The sequence below is a fragment of the Scophthalmus maximus genome, chromosome 8 (genome assembly GCF_022379125.1).
Source record: "Scophthalmus maximus strain ysfricsl-2021 chromosome 8, ASM2237912v1, whole genome shotgun sequence".
NCBI lineage: Eukaryota > Metazoa > Chordata > Actinopteri > Pleuronectiformes > Scophthalmidae > Scophthalmus > Scophthalmus maximus.
The window spans coordinates 22,877,501-22,893,503 of NC_061522.1; the positions used below are offsets into that span (position 1 = coordinate 22,877,501).

Below are 16,003 nucleotides of genomic sequence, written 5' to 3' on the forward strand. Positions count from 1 at the left end.
GTCGGCGATACCCTTCAACCTGATGAAGGTGATTTCCTCACACTCCGACCATCACCAGGCGCAGTCAGCCGATCAGCATCGCCACGGGCCCAACTTTGTCTGCCGGTGTTTCCACAGGTTCACCTGATGGTGGCGGTAGTGGGTCGCCTCTTCCAGAAGTGGTTCCCTGCCCAACCAAATCTGTCGTACACCTTCATCTGGGACAAGACGGACGCGTACGGCCAGCGCGTCTATGGGCTGTCTGAGGCGGTCGGTGAGTTGTGCTGCCAACGGCGAAGCGGAACAGAGACATGTGCACTGGAGTCGGCCTAAAGAAGGGTTCACTTTTATGTACAAATCCAATCGAAGTACAAAGGGGCCTGATCATGTGCCTTGCAAAGTAACATTTTAAAGCTGATCCTATATGTCACGGGAGGACGGATTGAAACTGCTGTAATAATCTGCTCAGTGTTTTTGTCTCCTGTGGATAAGGAGAGTAGCTTCCCTTTTTCAACACGTAATAGAAATGCTGAAGAAAAAACCCTTCAGTTATGATTTTGCACTGAACTTGTGTTGTGCTGTTGACGTGATAATACGGGGCAGAAACCAGGAGGTGAAGTGACGTCGTTGGGCCCTCGTGCGAGAACATTTTTCTTTTCTTATCCTTCTCTTACTTTCTGCTCGTACCTGTGAATTGCACTTGTGAACACAGTGACAGTGTCGGTGTGGGATACACACGGAGATAGAAATCTATACAAAGAAATAAATTGCACCAGTTCACTTCACATAAAAGTTCCTGTTGAGCACCAACATTCTGTCCTCCAGCGCTGCGCCCTCCCGCACACACACGCAGAAGGATAGAATAGAACATTTGAAGGACATGTCTGAATCACGGGAGCGCTGCTGTCTGGTTTGGTCTGGTTTGAAACTGCCTGCCCTCTGTGTGCGTCTAACAGTGTCAGTGGGGTTTGAATACGAGTCGTGCCTGGACCTCATCCTGTGGGAGAAGAGGACGGCCATTTTACAAGGCTACGAGCTGGACGCTTCCAACATGGGAGGCTGGACCCTGGACAAGCATCACATCCTTGACGTACAAAATGGTGGGTGTTACAGCAGGACACTTCCACGCTTGCACTACACTGAAAGATGATGAAATATACTGCCGTTTACTTTGCACTGAAATGTGAACAAGCTCAAAGCACCACAGATACTGTATTCCCAGTAAGTCATAGGTTTTCATCGTAGTGTGTATAGTTTGTTTCTATAATGATGTGTAAAAAGCATGTCTGTACACTAGGTTTAGCCACGCCCCCTACAAGTCTCATAGGATAAGCGGTATACCTAATGGATAGACAGAGTCCTAAACTAACCACATGGTCAAAAAAAACACAAACAACTTCACTTTCTGTGAAACTAGTTCCATGTTTACAATGAACACAAATTCGTCACTTGTCCACTTCACCTTGAGGACATCAAGTATGGATCCCTTGCATGAAGCTATGATAACATAACACAACAAAAATCAATATTACAAAATCTTGTTTCCCTCATTGAACTAGGGATTTGACTTCTCTGTATGGCAACACCCATTTTATTTTTCGCCTTTAGAATGGCAGCCATGAGCCAGAGCCCAAATGAGATGAACAGGGTTTTATAAGAGAGTCCGTGAACATCTGTGAAGACAGAAAATAGATTTGTGTACTGTCCAAGCCTGCATACACACACCAGCTCATGTGCATGCGTAGGTGGCACTGCTTCAATCTACATTGTTTATCTTGTCCCTCATGAAATATGCAGAATACGCATGGGAAGTGATGATAGAGTGAGCATACATGCACACACTCACTCTTTCACAAAGCCTTAGAAATAGAAGTGTAAATGGAATTCATTCATTCAGCACTTTTCTTTTCTTATCTGGACCAGCTCTCCCTTTACTGTGTTTTACAGTACAAGTCACATTCATCCACTTACACACGCATATATACTTTCATACAGCACTTTTATATAGCGCCATATGTACCTCCCTCCGTTGTTATCTGTTGTACAGCACGTTGGTCATCTCTGGTTGTTTTTCAACGGCTGTTATAAATGAACTTGACTTGACATTTGTTTGTCGATTGACATGACTCAGAGGTGATGTGACGTTGGGGGGCGACGTTTACGTCCATGTCAGCGCTGAGCTGAATCCCCCCATCAGCCCCTGATTACCATGCATACACTGACACAGAAGTAAATAAATGTAGAAATACAGAAATGGCCTTTTTCCTCGCAATCTGTTTTTATTTACAAAATTGTAATTGATTCATTTTAACACCTAAGTCTGTGGGCAAGTGTGCCACAATGTGTATGCCTGGATTCAGATGTAGGACCCATTATTAGATCCATCCTAATTCAGCTGTTACTGCTATTATCAGCATCAGCAGAAGCAATAAGTCAGATTCACAGTGGTGTTAAAACGGTGGGCCAGTTGGTTTTTTGTAGTTGTTGTGATTTTACTGCCGGCGCGCACACAGAACCGACAGCTAACGGGCCGCGAGCAAACACTCGCTGACTTTGGAATCGCTCACTGCCCCTTTAAGTGAAAGAAGATGTGAGAGAGCACAAGGCAATTGACCAGTCTGACCACACTGGCAATAGGACTCGGAGAGGATACTGTTGTGTCAGGGCCTCTCGGAGGATGCGGTAAGAATATGGTAATTAGGGTTTTGAGTCTGAGAGGGTTTAGGATCAAGGTCAGATGAACTCGTTTGCACACACACAGCCACAGAGCCGTGTGGGAAAGCCTCGCTGCCCTCCCTTTTAACACAGCAGGGGAACGTGGAGCTCCTGAAACACACACACTCACACTAACTTTCCCAGGCAGGCGTGTCGTTGGCTGCCTGTGCAGACGGCAGCACAGCGCTGTTGGAACCCTGCTGGCCCGGCCTGTGTTGATCAATCCACAGTGACTAATGGAGGCGAGATGAAAGAGAGAGAGAGGGGAGAAGAGGAGGGGATATCAAGGTAGTCAGACAGGACGGGAACTTACTGATATGAGATTTAAGCACAGATAGCAATGTGTCCTGCTGGGTTTGAAGACCCAGCATGAAATGATCATTTTCACAGCACAAAGTTGTGAGGGGAAACAAACAAGTTTGGACCGGAATCAGAAAAACTCAGGAAACCCGCACCGTGGAGCAAAAAAATACTTCTTGTGCGTTAAGTCAACATATTGATGCAGAAATGCATGAGAAGAATGTGTCCTGTACTGTAGTTATTGATCAGTCTTCGAATGATGAATTGGTTGTCGAACCACATCTAAAGGCAAAGTGTTTGTTCTCTTTACACTGTGCTTCACGACCTCTCACCCATACGTCCGTCTGACGTATCAAGAGATTGTGCTTTGCTGCTTCGATATTTTTCTTTGACTCAACATTATAACTGATCTTGTGTGTGATGTTCATTTCAGACCTGGTATGAACATCCGATCACTCAGACCATCATTCCGGGACACGTGGCCACATTCTCACAGCAGTGTGGATGTGAATGTGTCCTGGGCCACATTGAAGGACCGCAGACACAACGGATGTCCTCCTACCTCTTAACACATGCATTTATTTATTTAAATTAAAATGAACACCAAGTGCCACATGTTGATTTTCTATTTTCTTTTTCAATCTGGTAAAATCTTATTTCATTGTAAAGCTGTGCACAGCACATTGATTCAATCAGCTCCTTTTGACTCCTTACACACACACACACACACACACACACACACACACACACACACACACACACACACTTTTCATCAATTTGTTTTGTCAGACTCACTTAAAATGACATAATTTGGTCTTTGTGGATGGAAATGATGTACATATTTATTTGCATAGAGAGGATTACAATATCATACAATACGCAGCAAGCTAAAAGGATTTGATGTGCCTTCTCTGGCATGTGGAGCAGCCCACCACCAGCTGTGTCAAGGCTCATCCACCTGCCCTCACAACACAAACTGTGACGCTTTACCACGAGACGAGTGCGCATATGAACCCTCCTGTCTTGTCTGTGGGTTGACTCATGAGCTAATTTGAGTGATTATTCTACGTAAATGCTCTGAAAATAGTTTGCATGGCGACAATCAACAGCTGACATATGGCCAGGTTTGCCTCCCACTTTGTACAGATTCAGAATCAGCGGTTAGAAAGCTCCACAGTCCCACATGGAGTTCCACAGGGTTCAATGCTGGGGCCACTACTGTTTATTATTTAACTCCTTCTCTTGGCTTCTTTCGACACTATGGTATCCATTTCCCCTCCTTATCTACACCACCTCATCACACACTGTTATTCACTGTGTCACTATATACAGGTTCATTCACTGGAATGGACTGGGAAATTGGACTCTCCCCAGAACTGAAAATGCACAAAATTCTTCAGAATGACCAATTTCCTGTGGATGTATTTGCTCTGTGCTGCCTGTCAGCGCTCCTTATATCTCTCCTTCATCTCCACGTCTTCTCTCTACTAGGTATATTGTACAAGGGCAATGGTGAGAACATTTTCATTTCCCAGCAGCCCCCTGTCATCAGCAGCATAATGGGTAAGTTCAAGCCACAGTATGACTGACTCTCTTTTAAAACGTGCATATTGTGCTGATCATGTCATGACATGATGGCTGGTGATTTATTTTTACCTGCTCCAGAAAGACTTTCTGGGGCTATATGCTACATGTTCTCTGGTGTCTGCAGTATATAAATGGTAGGAAACGTTTGTGAACTACTGTGCCAAGAGTGAACGTGTGTTTTAATCTTTAAATTGGACCTTTCTGACATTTAGGTTTGAACATGTTTGGTTCAGTATTTATTCTGGGTTATTAATACACACATATGGTATTTGCACATGACATGTACAGTATACAACGCAGTTCTTTCATGTATTTGGACTGAATAGTAAGTTCTTGTCACCTTCAGAGGAACTGCAACTGTTCCCCTTTTTCTTCCAATGTCCATTTTCTGACGCGCTGCAGTCTGTCATGGTGTTTACCTGGCACTGCTAATCTGTTAATGGTTTATTTAGAAGTTTTTCCGATATTTGGAAGCGCTCCTACTTAGAACTAATTTCAGGGTCTTTGCAATTGTGGACAATGTCACAGCAAAAAATGCTTGGCCCATAACAGTATTCAGCAACCAGTTCTGATAAAACTGATATGGTATTAGCTTCTATCTGGCCAATCTGTTATGTGGAAAGAGCCAAAACCACTGTGGCAGTCGATTAAACACGGATTTTAACATCCTCTCCTAGGAAATGGCCGTCGCCGCAGCATCTCCTGCCCCAGCTGTAATGGGCAGGCAGAGGGCAACAAGCTGCTTGCACCTCTGGCTCTGGCGTGCGGAGCAGATGGCAGCATCTTTGTTGGAGACTTCAACTACATCAGGAGGATCTTCCCCTCGGGGAATGTCACCAGTGTCATGGAGCTGAGGTAAAGACGCGAGGGGAGGGAGGTGGGCTGGTGGTGGTGGAGGTGGTACTGGATCAGGGATTTGAACCCAATCTAGACAACACAACTCCTATAGAACTGATTTCAAGTCTCTCAGGGTTATTATTATTATTGGATGCATGTGGATTTTTCTGGGCATCGTTCCCTCCTCCACTCAAATATTCAGCTCCACACTTACCACAAAAATTAAACATTTGTGTACTTACTCTTTTTAAAGATATGAAAAAAAGCTCTGAATTTGGAAGATAAAGTCTGTATATGCTCACATTTTAGAAACATGCTTCCGGCACATTTCTTTAGTGCTCCCATCTTTCTGAAATCTAACACCTGTTCAACAAAGCATGAATCAAATTCTGAATTTTCACTCCAACTTCTAACCGTTAATTTTCGGTTTCCATGTTTTTCTTCTGGTTATTTATATTGTGATACTTATCAAGCATCACTATGTCTACTAACTCTTTCTTCTGTGTTGTTTCCTTGCTTGCTCTGTATTAAAGAAATAAAGATTTCAGACATAGGTAAGATTCACTTTGAAACTAATAACCTTCCTCTAATTCAATTGTCCATTTACCTGCTCATGCACCAGTCGTCTGTCTGCACATCTTCCATCCGTCATCCTTTGTTTCAATAAAAACACTCACTGTTACTCATATCAGGCAGCTTGAAGACCTGAGTATAATAACGCTCTTAGCTCAAGGTTGCAGGGCATCAAGGAGACGAGGAGATCAGCAACCTTACTCATTAATCCAGTAATGCTTTAAGTAGTGTTATTTGTGTATTTAAATTAGAGAGACGTTTGTGTATGTATAAAAGGTGAATTCCAACAACGACATCACTACTGGCTCTGTGTCTTTAAACCTGTCCGATCTGACACACAGGTTATGGGCAACAACAGACTTCCTCCACATAAGGCAGTAAATGAGACTCAAGTATCATTGTTTAATTGCAACTTGGGTCTTTTTTTGCAATTTGGTCACAGAACAACAAACGCATAACACACTCGTCCAAATACCCATAAAAAACTAATATGAATTTATTTGGCTATCATTTCTATCTGTCATGATTTCACTTGCCAGAATAGGACTGTGGGAGTTAATTGCCGCCCTCTACAAAATAAGCAACCAAAAAAACATAAACAAAAGAAAACAGATAAAAAATCATCGTGAATGAACAAGGAATATCAGGTGGAAGAGTCGTGACAATAACGCGAACAAACCAATTGAGAACAATCAACACGAAGGGAGCGCGGAGGAGAGCACGGATGAGGGGCAGGGATTCGCTGAATTATTGAAAGAACAGAGAGTTTCTGCACCGAAATTTCAGCAAACTTCAGAACACTGAAGAGAGAAATAAATTAATTACGCGAAAATGTGGGAGACATGAATAAAAGAATGGATGCAGCTGAACTGGGGATTTCTGGAAAACGAGGATCATGAAAGCAATATCGCCCAAGTGTTGATCCGAACGCTCCGAGTGCAGAAACAGTCAGAGATCAAATATGAGGATTTGGAAAGATGATCCCGAAGAAAGAAGAGGAGGATCTACGTGGTCCCTGAGAACTGCGAAAGGAAGCAACATGATCGATTATGTGGACAGACTGATTTAGGAGAATCTGGCTGTTACCTAGCGTCCTAGGTCAATTGTGGTTCCATTCCAAAGCTACAACACAAAGCAAAGAGTGTTACGTGCTACTTGGGGGAAACAAAAGAAATCATACGGGTGAATGATCGGAGGATTTACTTTGATGAAGATTTCACTTGTGGTGCGTTCAAGGAGCGTGCAAAGTATAATGAAGTGGCAAAACATCATGTCACCTGCCAAACTAAAACTCTTTGGAGTGGTCGGAACAACGATCCCCATGCAGCAGCAGAAGGTTTGCGAGGGTTTGGTATCATCGTGGAGATTCCAGCTGAGCCACCCGACCTGTTGTCAACTCTGCAGGCTGCGGGGTGGCAGTCACCCTGTACACGAAAAGAGCGCCAGCCTGTGGAATGATGGAAGGGGCGAAGGCCCGACCCGAACGGCTAAAAGATCAATGAGGTGCTGCTTCTGAATTTAAGGTTAGAGGATCATTTTTCACTGCAATTGTAGAAGCCTTTTTGGGAAATTTGAATAAGATCAGTGAATATTTGAATGCATTTAAAAGTCAGTTCAAAATAATAGCATTATCTGAAACATGATTAGAGAAGGGAGAGCTGTACATTTTGATATGGAGGGATTTAAGATGTATTACACTAACCAAGACAAAAAAAGGGTGGGGGGGTGTACAGTATATGTGGGCTGTACATTGAAGTGTATGTCACTTGCTATCGATGGAGTGATGGAATGTGTAGCTGTTGAAAATTGAGATGGAAAAAGTCAAGAACTGTTATTGTTGCCTGTATGTATAGAACACCAGGGTCTACTACTACTACTACTACTTTAAAGACAGGTTTGAGAGTTTAGTAGACGGAGTAAGTGACAGAAAAACTGTAATATGTGAGGATTTCAATTTGTCATTTTCTGTTGCCAGCAGTGGCACCCATTACAATATTTGTAAATATGGTGCCATGGTGATGCAGTTTGGTAAAAACTCACAATATTCACAATGAAGCATCATCAATGTCATAAGGCTTTTCTGACCAAATTTGAGGTGACAGTTGTCAACCTACTAGGAGGAGGACGTCAAAGTGTAAAAGCACTCATTTCCTGTTGCCACTCTGTGATGCTGTGGCTGTGATAATCTTGCGACCAAATATTGTCATGTAGTTGTGTAGTTGTGTTCAGGCCAAGACTCTTATCAGGCATGTGAGGTTTGGTACGCCACAGACCTGATGTTCAACAAAAACTAAAAACCTTCCCGAGGTTTCATAGTCACATTCTGACTGATGGAAAGTCGGATTAATGCCCTTGGACAAGTTTGTCAAAGTACTGGGCTTGGAAATGGCAAAAAAGCACCAAATTTGACAAGTGAATTAAAAATGGTGGACTTCCTGTTGGGTTGAAGGTATGTAGGTACAAATCTAGGGCAAATATAAAGCTGGAGGCTTTGATTTTTTTAAACTCGTCAGGCCGGAGAAGGGTTTAAAGATTGATGAGTTCCAAGCATGTTTACGCCCTCAAAATGTGTCCAAATACAAAAATGTATGGGAATAGGGTCCTCACCCCATTCGATAATTGGGGCCTAACTAATGTTCTATTTTTTGTAGGCTTCACCATGTAAGGCTATCACTAGCGGGTTAATGGTGGAGGAGGATGGAGACCATGCCTTGCTGGGTCCATCTGGTACCACAAGCACAAGCACACCCACTTCAATAAGCAGACCCATAACCATTTCATGCCCAGCCACTGTGTTACGCATTATTATGCGCCACAGACCCCATATGCCCCTTAATGTCGCAGAATTGTCGAATGACAACATTGTCCCGGTTTGGAATAAGGACTGGGAACAAATAATCCTACTGCTGCGAGAAAATGCGAGGGAAGAGCAAGAAGCTGAAGCGCCAATGTCTCTCACTGCCATTCCTCTTTGCAAAACTATGGTGAAGTGTACCCGAATACTCTCCAGAGGATCTGGACCAATGTGACAGCACTGGGAACAGCGCAGTCATGCACGCAACATTGTAGGAACGCACGCACACTGGGCAGAGAAGATGAGACGTCGTCTCCTCTTCGAGTTACCAGCGGAAGGACAGAATTCATCCAAAGTTATGACTTGATCGGAAGGAGCTTGCGATGATTCTAGGTGTTAAACCTGGGTTAAGGCAGAAAATAGCCAAGCGGCCATTCCCTTGGATCCTGAGACATGATGAGGACACTGGAAGATTGCTCTCCTTGCAGACGTCAGAGCCATTGCATGACAGAAAGTTAAGAAAACCTGATTCAGAGGATTAAAAGGGGCTTTAACAAGCGAGTGTAAAGACAGCACTAAAGGCCTGTGTCTCTGTACGCCATTTCAGGAAACCTTTCACCAGAGGGTGACAAACACACATCTCTCACTCAAGCCCTCGTGATGAAATAGCAGCAGGGTATGTCGACCATGTTGAAAGCCAGATCCTGTCCACCAACAGCTGGAATGAGAGCATGGGATTCCATTTGTGGAATGCGGCCCACCTGGCAGTACAAGGTGCTCTAGTCAATCCAGTAGATGCGGTTTTTGTCCTTTGGGTGGTGTTGCATGAGATCCCTATGAGAGGCCCAGCCTATCTAAGCATTCCAGTTCAGCATACAACCCTCCAGACTCTGGCCTACTGGATCGTTCCTGAATGCTCATCTCGCCTAAAGGAGGGCATCCTTGCACCGGGAAAGATCCTATGGATGGGCCTGCTACCATCAACTCCATGATGTGGCCAGTCACTGTGGCGGTATCGCGGTCGCTGACAGCTGCCCCGCCTGCACTTGTTTCAGAAACTGATGGATTAACGAGAAAGGGGTCAAAGCATAGAGGAGCCATGGCCAGTGCCCAAACAAGTCCACTCCTAATCCTATCCAAGTTGTTTCTGTGCCTAAACCTAAAAATATCACTTTCACATCATTAAACCGATTTTCTAGACAGTGATTGGTTATGTGTATATGAAGGCACATATAATGCATTTTCAATAGAGGCACAAGCTCACAGAACGCTTATAAGCATTAGCACAGAAAAACAAAGTATTCTATCATTTAATTTAGATTACTTGTGCACTATTTTTAGTTGAATCAGGTTTTCCTTTGGTCACGATTTGATTCCATTCACCATCAGATTTATTATTTCCACTCTTGGGCTTCAACTGTGGCTCAGGAGGTAGAGAGGTTGTCCACAAACTGGTTCGAGCTGGTTCGATCCCCACTTAAGTGTCATAAAAACAGTCCATTTATGACCACTCTGTGATGTTGGCTCATACGTTAGGATTTCTGCCCTGTACAGTATTCATTGAATACATTTTTTTTGTCCCGTTAGTCTAAACTTTCCTCATTTAATCACCACGTACATCACTCTTTTACTTTCTTTTCTCTTTGTTTTTCACTTTTTTTGTCTTCCTCTTGTGTTTCTTCTGCTGCTCTTGCCTCTTTAGTGAGATCTTTTAAAGTGTGGTGACATATTCGGATGATATCTACCATCCAGGTGTAATGTTCCACGTCAGGGTGTTTTATATTCAACGACTTTGACCATTTGAGGTTCCATGATTTTAGCGTCTGTGCTCAAAACTACTGGCTGTATTTCTTCAAATGTTGAAGTCTGCAAACGGGATGTCAGTGACGTTGACATAATTAAAGATACACCACGAATGTGTCCATCTTTCTATGTCTCCTTTTTACTGACCTTGCCTTTTGTCCACCACTATCCCTCCGCAGCAACAACCCTGCTCACCGGTACTACCTGGCCACCGACCCAGTCACAGGGCAGCTGTATGCGTCAGACACGAATTCGCGAAGGATCTACCGACCCAAGATGCTCAGCGGCGCCCGGGACCTCATCAGTAAGCGCACTTCATTCCTTTCAGTTGAAACATCATGTCGATGGAAATTAGAGCAAGAAACTGACTGACGTGCATTGTGTGTGTGTGTGTGTGTGTGTGTGTGTGTGTCTGTGTGTGTGTGTGTGTGTGTGTGTGTGTGTGTGTGTGTGTGTGTGTGTGTGTGTGTGTGTGTGTGTGTGTGTGTGTGTGTGTGTGTGTGTGTGTGTGTGTGTGTGTGTGTGTGTGTGTGTGTGTGTGTGTGTGTGTTTCACTCAGGTAATGGAGAAGTAGTTGCTGGTACAGGTGAACAGTGTCCTCCGTTTGATGATTCACGGTGCGGAGATGGAAGAAAAGCTACCGAGGCACAGCTACTCGGGCCGAAAGGTGCACACTCACACTCTCTCACACACACACGCACACAATTAATTGGATTTTCTACTACAAGGAATACAGCTACAAAAGTGATGATTTGGTATTTCCCATTGACAATCTATTACTAATTCATTATTATTTTTCAGAGCTGAATACAGTAAAGAGCCTATGCCAGAGAGTTTTCTTTTACCGCTTCCTGCTGTAGAGGAATATCACTCAGTATTTACTCTTTTCAAATTCTCTCAAAATTGTCTTTCCAGAAAGACGGACTTGTAACATATTATCATTGAAACATTGGGGCGTCCAGTCATGACCGATAAGAGCATCTCTTTCTGCTCCCATTCAAAGCGTTGTGATGGCCCTGTAGGACGAACCACCTTCACATCTGCAGAGGTTTTGTGTGGGTCGACACTTGAGCGTGACGGAAATGTCTCTGCTCTCTTCTGACCGAAGCAGCGGTCAGTTTCCTGACCGTTGCTTCATCAGAAAAATGCGCTTGTACCCATCTGAGCACCCATGGTGTGTTATACCTAAAATGTAGTGTGGTCAGATGTGCAGTATTTCACTGTTATTATAAGGCCCTTCATCAAGATGGTAACATGTACCTATATAGGAATACACAAGCGTACACTCTCTATTACAAGGGGTTGGATGTATTCATAATCGACAGGAAGAAAATATTCTGAAATTCTGAATGTGTTTTGTTCATATTTTCTCACAGGGATTGCAGTCGATAAAAATGGCTTGATCTACTTTGTGGATGGAACGATGATCAGGAAAGTGGATCGTAATGGAATTATCTCCACAGTGCTGGGCAGCAATGACCTGACCTCTGCACGACCTTTGACCTGCGATACCAGCATGCACATAAGACAGGTCAGATCCACATCCATCCATTACCCTGTAACATGTCACACCAGCATTGGAACTAAACTACAGTATTCCAGTGAACATAAATCACTTTTGCAAGTTAGCTGCGCTTGTACGTGACTCAGAGGAGACAGGGTTGTAAATCAGTGTTGGGCTTTGACATTGGTAATAATACCATTTGGCACCATTTGTCTGAGCAATGTAGTTCAGTTATGGCTATCAAAATAAAATATTGACATGAAAAATATTCAATAACTATCAATTTGGAATTGTGATTCATAAATAAATTAACAATTACAACCCCAAATCACCATATTGGTAGTCGTAGAGGTTGAAGGATTTGGAGTTCTACCGGTCAGAGATGGCAATACTCACTCTAATGCAATATTATGGGATGGCTCGATGAAATGCTTCCGGGTCACGTCAAGATTTAGGAAACTTCCTAAGCCCATTCAACCTCACCCTTTGTGTCTGTGACGGAAGATGAAGAAAAGTCTCTGCTCTTCCTCACCAGTAGCTGGACTTTGTCCAGTTCGTTGCACAGTGAACGAACAGTGGAGAGAAATATTCCCGGTAGCGGAGTGCGTAATCCACGTCGGCCGAGCACCAGCACGTGTCCCTCTGCTGTGTCTCCTCACCTTTGAACAAAATGTCCAGAATTTCCACAGATAGGATGAAGAATTTGGGAAATAAATCCATTTTTTCCCTGATGGTCATGAACTCCCTTCTCTAGTAAAAGAGCTCCTAGTGGTGGGACAAAATACTGAATTTACAACCAGCCGTACGCAGCGCCATCTTTGGTCATTATTTAACAGGACCATCAGCCCCATGGGCACTGATTCATTAAACTCAGTTTAATCCGACTCGCACAGTTCATCCAGAAAATACTGTACTGTATGTCAGTATTAGACTCAGTCGTATCACATGCCAAAACACACCATAGATTAACGTAACGAATATGTAACATGCTTCCCATCTGTTATCTCCACATCAGGTTCGTTTGGAATGGCCCACAGATCTCGCCATCAATCCCATGGATAACTCCATCTATGTCCTGGACAACAATGTTGTGCTGCAGATCACAGAAAATAGACAGGTACTGCTGACACCCACTTAATTCTTAAAACAATTTAATTTCACTTTGCCAAATCAGAGAATACACTCATTCTTTACTAACATCCGTGTGTGTGTGTGTGTGTGTGTGTGTGTGTGTGTGTGTGTGTGTGTGTGTGTGTGTGTGTGTGTGTGTGTGTGTGTGTGTGTGTGTGTGTGTGTGTGTGTGTGTGTGTGTGTGTGTGTGTGTGTGTGTGTGTGTGTGTGTGTGTGTGTGTTCAGGTTCGTATCGTGGCAGGCCGGCCCATGCACTGCCAGGTGCCGGGTATAGAATACACTCTGGGGAAGAGAGCTGTCCAGACCATGCTAGAGGGAGCTACAGCAATCGCCTTGTCCTACAGCGGCGTCCTCTACATCGCCGAGACGGACGAGAAGAAAATTCACCGCATTCGACAGGTAATCTTCAGGACGCGCGTCATTTTCTGATATCTAGATCCGCGATCGGCCCACAGACAAGTACAACTTTCTCTCCCCGCGTCAGTAATAGTCGTGTAAAAAAACAGGATTGTTCTCAACAGTAATTGGCAGAGTTGAGATGTGCCACATCTGTTCTACAAGTCTTACATACGCGTTGTTTAAATGTCTGAGTACCAAAAGTTTTATCTTTCAAGAAATAATACCAATGATGATAATAGTAATAATACTTTGACAATGCCAATTTAAAGTGAGATTGTAAGACCTGATGAGCTGAATACATTTATTGGGAATACATATTGTGTAGCTATTGATATTAATGCTGCATTGTCATATGTTTAGTGTTTTTAAATCTCTTATTTTAATTAAACGTGTAAATATTTATGAATGCGATCTGCAAACAATTAATTGTATGTGTATGTAAATGTGCTTTTAATGTATTTCCCATGCATCAACATCCAGCTAAAACTTTGACCCCATGCCCCCAGTGGCCCCCCCTGGAGAGTCTCATGTATCATATGCATAATATGCTACATGGGGGTAAAATGCCTCTATCTGATATTTTACATTGGGCCATTTTCATTGTAAATGACTTTCTGTGTCAGCCTCCCCCGCGCATAAATGGTGCCATCTGTATCTGGGTAACGTTTTACAGATATAGGACGGACACCAACTGCATCACAGTTCGATATGGCACTGCAGAGGGTGGTGAGAACTTCTGGTTCCTCACTTCCTTCCGTTGAAACTGTCCAAGCGCACACGATGTCTGCGGAGGCACAGCGTGGACTGTTCTCACCCCAGACACAGACCACATTTCATCTAACAGCTTCAGTGTGTTCTTACTTTCCAACTGCTTACATACTGCACATATCCTATTATATATGAATATATTTCATTTTAATATACATGTTCGGATGTACTGACCAGGGTCATGGTTATTTCCTATTTTATTTTGGTTTCCTTGGTTTTAAAATGTCCATTTCTGCCTTTTTATCCCTCTAGGTGTCGACTGACGGAGAAATTACCCATCTAGCCGGAGCGCTGTCCGACTGTGATTGCAAGGTACTACGCCGCAGCGATTTCACAATTACATCAGTTCACACCGAGGTGTCTTTTTCGCTCCTCCTTGTTTTGCCGTCTTGTCCATCAGCTCACCACGAACTCTCAGGCTCAGATAAATGTGTAGCGGTCAATGAAGGATATGGGTTAGATTACATTTAGAATGTGTCCGTGTGTTTGTATGCATACATATGTAATCGAATTGCAATACAACACACTGCGGGTAGTATCTGCTGAACTTGGAATCATTAATAATATAGTCAAATATTGTTTTCCTGTTGAAGTTTTGCCAGTGCCCACCTCTCTCCTGTACCTTCCATAACACATGCCACGTTTGTCTCACTTCTTCTCTGTCTTTGTTTGACACTCTCTCTCTCCTGCAGAATGACGCCAACTGTGACTGCTATCAAACAGGAGATGGCTATGCCAAAGACTCCAGGTTTAACTGTCCTTCCTCCTTGGTGGTGTCTCCAGACGGGACACTGTACGTGGCTGATCTGGGAAATATCCGAATTCGAGCCATTCACCGAAACCAACCACCCACCGGTACATGTACAGTGTATAAAAAATGGTTACAATTGTTGTTCCACACCACTGGCTTTGTATGTGGCAGGGTAAAGATATTAGTTAGAAAAATAAAAATGAACGAATAGGTCCACTTCCCCATTGTTAGACCTCAACCCTTTTGTTGTGACATGATGTCAAAGTTGATTATAGGATGTCTACATTCAGAGGGTGTTGTTGATGTCAGCTACGCACACAATGTTGTGCGATACACCACATGTATTTATGAAATACAGGTTGTCAGACATAATGGTAGTTGTGATTTTACATTAGAAATTAATTCATTTATTATTAGAATTAACAAATGAATATACTTAGTATTTCCTACACTGTATTCCAATGCATTTACTGTGATTAGTCCTGTTTAATGATGTCTACATTACATATGAATATAAACTGAAGTCTCTCTGTTTGTCCTTGTGTCTTCAGGCTCTCTGGCTTCAGGTCCCAGCTCCTATGAAGTGGCCTCTCCAGCCTCTCAGGAGCTCTACGTGTTTGACACAAATGGGACGCATCAGTTCACCATGTCTCTGGTCACTGGAGACTACAAGTACAACTTCAGCTACAGGTGTGTGTGTGTGTGTGTGTGTGTGTGTGTGTGTGTGTGTGCGTGTGCGTGTGGGTGGGTGGGTGGGTGGGTGAGATAATGTTCCCTGCAAAATTGGCAAATCTTAAAAAAACAAACACAATTTTACTCTTATTTATTTATCCTTTCCAAATGTAATCCAATTTTCACTTCA

General features: G+C 43.3%; 1 protein-coding gene across 10 annotated transcripts in view; it reads left to right on the plus strand.

The window, feature by feature from the left end:
* LOC118312259 (teneurin-3-like) overlaps window positions 1-16,003 on the plus strand; it is a 193,464-nt gene that overhangs the window by 161,079 nt on the left and 16,382 nt on the right. For 7 of the 10 annotated variants that reach the window (XM_047333787.1, XM_047333789.1, XM_047333791.1 and 4 more), the window contains 14 exons: window positions 1-28; window positions 118-253; window positions 936-1,079; window positions 4,486-4,557; window positions 5,259-5,436; window positions 5,952-5,972; window positions 10,768-10,892; window positions 11,148-11,255; window positions 11,965-12,119; window positions 13,108-13,209; window positions 13,449-13,622; window positions 14,643-14,702; window positions 15,083-15,245; window positions 15,693-15,831. The exon at window positions 1-28 is cut by the window's left edge and continues 104 nt beyond it. In XM_047333787.1, coding sequence (XP_047189743.1) covers window positions 1-28; window positions 118-253; window positions 936-1,079; window positions 4,486-4,557; window positions 5,259-5,436; window positions 5,952-5,972; window positions 10,768-10,892; window positions 11,148-11,255; window positions 11,965-12,119; window positions 13,108-13,209; window positions 13,449-13,622; window positions 14,643-14,702; window positions 15,083-15,245; window positions 15,693-15,831 — 1,605 coding nt within the window. The remainder of the gene's footprint in view (window positions 29-117; window positions 254-935; window positions 1,080-4,485; window positions 4,558-5,258; window positions 5,437-5,951; window positions 5,973-10,767; window positions 10,893-11,147; window positions 11,256-11,964; window positions 12,120-13,107; window positions 13,210-13,448; window positions 13,623-14,642; window positions 14,703-15,082; window positions 15,246-15,692; window positions 15,832-16,003) is intronic. The other 3 variants (XM_047333790.1, XM_047333792.1, XM_047333795.1) reach the window with 1 other exon arrangement.